Below are 6,526 nucleotides of genomic sequence, written 5' to 3'. Positions count from 1 at the left end.
TGCTTCTGTGTAGAAACCTAATAAAGACAACCCCAAAAATGAATTCAATGATTTGGCAGACGGGAGAGAAAGAAACTTACACATCAATGTTAAAAATACTTTTTCAAAGCCTGACATGAAACATGAATTCTCTTCATGCTGATTAATTTCATGTCTATATGAGTTTGCCCCTCAAGTAAAATGCATGCAAACACACACATAAGACTCAGAACAAATGCGTTAAACATTTTTTTCAAGAACTACTTATTCAGTGACAGAATATTTTATCCCTATTCTATGCCATAAAAGAAAATGCTCACAATTTGGAGGCAAGAATTTGGTGCAAATTACTGCTAGCTACTAAGAGCAAAATTAGAATAAATCACTTAAACTCCCTATCATCAATATATCCTCTTAAAGCTAGGAGAGGTGGGGGTAGATATATACTATGTAGGACTTTCTAAAGACTCAAACAATAATGAATTAAAGTGCCTATAAAAATAGATTTCATACAGATTTCAATAAAATCACTAATATACTCAGCATTACATTTAAAGACAAAAGTTTAAATTCATGGATTATGTATTATTGAGCTCAACATTACACTCTCATCTACAGACAAGAAAATAGGAATTCTAAGGTAAAGCCCTTGACTAGTTAGTTATCTTCCTTGAAAAATATCCTCTGCACTCGCTCCCGAATCTGCTTGGTTCTGACGCCGTAAATGACAGGGTTGAGGGCTGGAGGAACAACCACATATAGATTGGCCAACAAGATGTGGATGTATTGAGGGACATTATGGCCAAAGCGGTGTGTCAAGAAAGAGAAAAATGCTGGTATGAAAAAAGCTAAGATAACAGCAATGTGGGAGCCACAGGTGTTGAGAGCTTTGCGTTTGGCATCCCAGGAGGGCAGGCGGAAGACAGCATAGAGGATCCTGACATAGGAGAGAGTAATAAGGAGCACATCAAAAAATAAAATAGACATATCCCCAAGTCCAAACATAATGTTGACTTTGATGCTGGCACAGGCCAGGCGGGCGATGCCCATGTGCTCACAGTAGGTATGAGGGATGACATGGTGCCCACAGAAGGGCAGCCTCAGGAGGAGAAACACCAGTGGAACAATCATGCTCAGACTCCGCAGGACAGCAGCACCTGCAATGAGGCCAATGATTTTGTTGGTAAGAATCACAGTGTACCGGAGGGGGATACAAATGGCAATGTAGCGGTCAAAGGCCATGGCTACTAATACGATGCTCTCCATTACTGTGAAAAAGTGGATGAAGAACATCTGGGAAAGGCAGCCCCCAAAGGATATATGCCTGAGATTGAACCAGAAGATGCCCAGCATTTTGGGGATGGTGGCTGTGGACAGGCCCAGGTCAATGGAGTCCAGCATGGCCAGGAAGTAGTACATGGGCTCATGGAGACTGTGCTCAGTCTGGATCACAAACAGGACAGCAGCATTGCCCAGGAGTGCAACAAGATACACACAGAAAAAGGGGAATCCAATCCAGATGTGCACAGCTTCCAGTCCTGGGATGCCCACCAGGAGGAACAAAGAAGGATGGAACTGAGTGTCATTAAGCATAGGCATTCTTCTACCACATTTAGTTGATGTGCATACCAGAGACAGTTACTGACTTCCCATTAGTGATTTTTGCTCCACTTCTCCCTATGCCCAGATTCCTGGTAAAAAGCAAAAGAACATTTTAATATTCTTTTCTTCCCACTTAGAAAGGAGGTAAAATGATCTGTTTATATTATGATATCCCCTCCCCCTTGAGCATCAAACAGCACCTTGAATAGAATCAGTCTCACTCTTCAGCTGCATTCCCCACTAACAAAGAAAGGAAGGGAGAATAATATCTCCCTGCCAGGGGAAATTTCATAATCAGGACTATAATCAGAAATAGAAGGGAAAAATAAAGTTCTATATTCTGTGTATTTGGAATGTTTGCATGATGTTTGCTTAATGTAAATAGTGAATTCTTTGGTTGTTTTTATCTCATTCATTTCTCCCCTATTAGGGAAGTAGAGAGCTATAAATTTCATATGCATATATCTGTGTGTTTTTGTGTATGTGTGTGCATTTTTACATGTGTTTGTGAATATAGAAAGGGCTGATTTTGAGAGATAACAACCATTCTTTGTTTATTCATGTATATGAAAATGGTCTGCTACTTAAAAGTTCTCAGTTTTAAAAGATCATAAATACATAAATTAAATAAGAAGAGGGAGTCCGGTATGTAATTTCAAATGAATGTTCAGGAAACATACAATTCAAAAATCATCATAAATGGTTTGGCAAGAAAAATAATTGAATTAATTATATTTGGAAAATGGCTAGAGACAAGGAGAGGTAAATTCTTGGCAAAGGATATTTTGCACTTAAGATGGAAGTTTGGTTGAGGGTTTATTTTGATTTAGATAAACCTATTATCTGGTGAGTACACAATAACGCAACCATTAAAGAAACTGTCCAGCCATGGAACAGCTTGGGAGCATGGGCTATATTTTGGGTGCATAGGAATTTTCAAATATCATAGAAAAAATGTATATGGACAGGGAAAAAGCAGAACTTTAACCACCTTGCAATTTAATTCCTATCCAAGCATTTATCTATTCCATACATTAGTGTCTTAATGTGTATCTTCCTTTTTGTCACAGAGAAATAAGAATTCTGAAGGGATTTTCCATGTTAGCACATATGTAGATTATGTAGAAAATCTTAACTTACAGTAAATTAAGAATTTCATGAAAACACCATTGGAGAATGGTTATTATCAAGTATCATTTTGGATAAAACTAATCCTACAGAAAATGTGGCAGCTATGTACATAATTTTATCCAAAGTTTTGATTCAAATTTTAAAATTTTAGAATATTGGGGTTAGTGATACCAATGAGTTATAAATACATACGAATATCAGTATCCCTACTTTAAATCGATGATGAAATAAGTTCCTGGCAAACATCTACGCCCATTTAAAGCCTAAGAAAAGGAGAAATAAGAGATAATTTGAAAAATCCTTTCAGGAAGAAGAACAATAAGCAAACTTATGTTACTGAACCCAGGAAAGAAATCTATGAAGTTCTCAGTATTTTACTGAGAAAATGAGAAATAAGAAACAATTCTTTCCACTTTCTGTGTGGTGAACACACAAGGGACATAGAGGGGCACTCAGCACAATTTATCCCCCCAAATATTTAAGAAATTCTCTATGTGCCTTCCCTGATTAGGCACTTGAATACATATTTAAATAATCCTGACACAGACTCTCAAGAATAACACCGTTAGTGAGAGAAATAAAATTCCAGACAGAAATTTGGATACTGCATTACCAATGCTATGGTAAAAGCATGTTGGAGGTATAAAGGTGGGTCAAGATAAATTGCATGTAGGAGATTAGGCTTACACTAAGATTTAAAAAGTAATTCTTCACAAAAAGATTTTTAAATAATTTATTCTCTATGGAGATAAGAACAAAAACAAAATGGTCTGGCAGGTATCTAAAATTTAGGAGAATGCTGAAAATCTAAAAGTCAAGTGTATCAATCACACTTAGAAGCAATGTACAGCAGAAACTCAGAAAAACAAAATATGATTACATTCCCCCAAAATCAACTTACCCACTAATCCCTATAGATTTTGTAAATGGGTTCTCAAAACTGGTCCTACCTCCTACTCTAGGATGTCATTTACAAATCTCTAAACATTGCTCACAGCAAATTTCTAGTTCCACAAATGTATAGTGCCTTATTATTTCAAGACATATTCATATATAAGCCAATTTGTGCTGAGTCCCAATACCATTTTTTACCACCTAAATCTCCGCTACTACTTATAATTATACTCAGAAGCCATTTTCTCCACTTGACATCCACTTACTCTAGTCTATTACTCTGTCTCCCCACAACACATATCAACCCATGTAATGTTAATCATGAGAGAAGTGAAAAGAATGGTAATATAGCTCATCACTGCCCAATCCCACAGGCTCATGGCCAACCTGCTATCATGCCAACTCATTTTCTTTCTCAAATGCTTCATCATCCTAGCCCTGAGTCTTATTTTCAGAAAAAAATTTGTCCATCAACACCATGATTTCTGATCCACTTATTCATACTTTTATTTTCTTTCAATGATAAATATAAATGATTACCTTTAGAATAGCATGCAATGCTCTAAAAAGTAAGGAAATTTAGCTGTTGCCCTCTTGCTGTTCACATTTAGACACATGCATACAAGTTCAGGAACAGCTGCTAAACATATATACAGGATATATTGATTCATTTCCTTCATCATCAACTTAACAGCCCCTTTAGTTTTCTCTGTGGGACTTTGGATGAACATAAGTACATAGAGATGAAAGAAAACTTGAGTGGTCTTTAGAGGTCCTGTGGATAAGTGTGCTTTCTCTGTCCATCCTCTATTCATACTTCGACTTGTCCTCCATCTCTGCACACTAACTTGACATCAGCCCATCCCTCATATCCCTTATATTTCATAGCTTCACCCTGATATGACTTACCTTGCAACACTTTTAAAACATGTGGCATCTCTCTGGGATAAACCACATAATATGATTAAGAAATGTCTTTATGTTTTTATTATAGCTCCAGTTCCCCAGTGATGGGGACCATGGTATATTCAAGACCTTGATATAGTTTAATAATAGGCACTGGAGAATTCTATTTGGCTTTTTTTTTTTTAAATTTCTCTCCCCTTCCCCCCACCTGCCTGCCTGACCCAGTTGTCTCTTCTCTGTGTCCATTTTGCTGTGTATTCTTCTTTGTCCTCTTCTGTTGTTGTCAGCGGCACGGGAATCTGCGTTTCTTTTTGTTGCGTCATCTTGCTGCATCAACTCTCTGTGTGTGCGATGCCATTCCTGGGCAGGCTGCACTTTCTTTCGCACTCGGCGGCTCTCCTTATGGGGTGTACTCTTTGCGCGTGGGGCTTCCCTATGCGGGGGACACCCCTGCGTGGCAAAGCACTCCTTGCGTGTATCAGCACTGCACATGGGCCAGCTCCACACGAGTCAAGGAGGCCCAGGGTTTGAACCACAGACCTCCCATATGGTAAATGGATGCTCCATCCACTGGGCCAAGTTTGCTTCCTTTGACTCTTTCTTTTTTCTCTATCCAGGAGGTCTTTACCTTTTTTGTTCAACAGACCCCTCTGCCAATCAAGTGAAAACCATGGACCCTTTATTAAGTCTGATTAAATATTGTGTATTTAACAATTATATAGATGAGACATATTAGATAGATGACAGTCAAAAATATTGATCTATCTGAAAACATAATTTCAAAATATGTGAAGGAAAAAGTAATGCAAATTTTTAAAATAAATTGATATATCCAATTCATGCTGGGATACCTTAACCTACCTCTCATAGAAACAAACACTTCAACCATGCAAAGAGTAACTTAAAGCAAAGAGAATGTGCACTAGAAAAAGTCATCATTGGATAATATACACTTTTAAAATACTTTTGGAATATTCCTAAGTAATTATTTCATAATCCACCTCACATATACAGACACACATCAAATTACAAACAAAACAAATAAATGTCACAAAGCACAGGCAATGAAAGAAAAAATAGATAAGTGGGATCTTCTCAAACTTAAATGTTTTGTGCTTTAAAGGACTTGTACTTCAAAGGACCTTGTCAAGAAGGTGAAAATGAAGCCCACTCAATGGGAGAAAATATTTGTAAAATACATATCTGATAAGTGTTTGAATTCCATGCTATACAAAGATATCATAAAACTCAATGATAAAAAGGCAAGCAAATCAATTTAAAAACAGGCAAAAGACCCTTCTCATTTAGAGGTGGAGTGGACATCACCATCCCAGAATCCTCAGGACTGGAGAATGAACTATGGACTAGAGTGGACTGTTGGTATTCTGCTGTAGATTTCTTGTGATTCTAGCAATGGAAAAGTTTATATTATTGATGTGGAGGCAGTGGCCACTGCAGGTCCTAAAGTCAGAAAGAAGGAAAACAGATATGATATAGGGGCATTTTGGGACTTGGGAATTGACCTGAATGACATTGCAATGACAGATATAGGCCATTATATATCTTGCCATAATCTATAGAATTGTGTGACACAGAGTGTAAACTTCAATGTAATCTATAATACATGCTTTATGGCAATGCTCCAAATGTTTCATCAATTGCAATGAATGTACCACAATAAAGAAATATATTGTTAATGTCGGCAAATGTCGGAGGTATGGAGAGCAGGGCAGTGAGAACCCCCGATATTTTTTATGTAACATTTATATAATCTAAATACCTTTTTAAAAAATTTTTAAAAATTTTAAAAATCCAATGGAGAAACACCACTCTACTAGAAAAATAAATATATTACTATGGCAATGTGCCTGAACTTAATGGCTAAAGCTTTCATGATGCATAGAAATAACATAATTTGTATGAAAGTTTGAAGTAAAAATGAATATTTTTGAACATGAAAAAAAGGGCAAAAGACAGACATTTTTCCAAAAATGAAATACAAATGCTTGAAAAG

The 6,526-nt window shown here is 36.8% G+C and overlaps 1 protein-coding gene across 1 annotated transcript; it reads right to left on the bottom strand.

Annotated features, from left to right (window-relative positions):
* Positions 1-636: 636 nt before the first annotated feature.
* Positions 637-1,578, bottom strand: LOC131280306 (olfactory receptor 52E8-like). Its single transcript, XM_058306414.1, has one exon. The coding sequence runs from the start codon at positions 1,576-1,578 to the stop codon at positions 637-639; it is 942 nt and encodes a 313-aa protein (XP_058162397.1).
* Positions 1,579-6,526: the final 4,948 nt, after the last annotated feature.

This window comes from Dasypus novemcinctus, chromosome 10 (genome assembly GCF_030445035.2).
Source record: "Dasypus novemcinctus isolate mDasNov1 chromosome 10, mDasNov1.1.hap2, whole genome shotgun sequence".
Taxonomy (NCBI): domain Eukaryota; kingdom Metazoa; phylum Chordata; class Mammalia; order Cingulata; family Dasypodidae; genus Dasypus; species Dasypus novemcinctus.
Note: the sequence above shows the minus strand (reverse complement) of the source record. Positions and strands in the feature narration are given on the sequence as shown.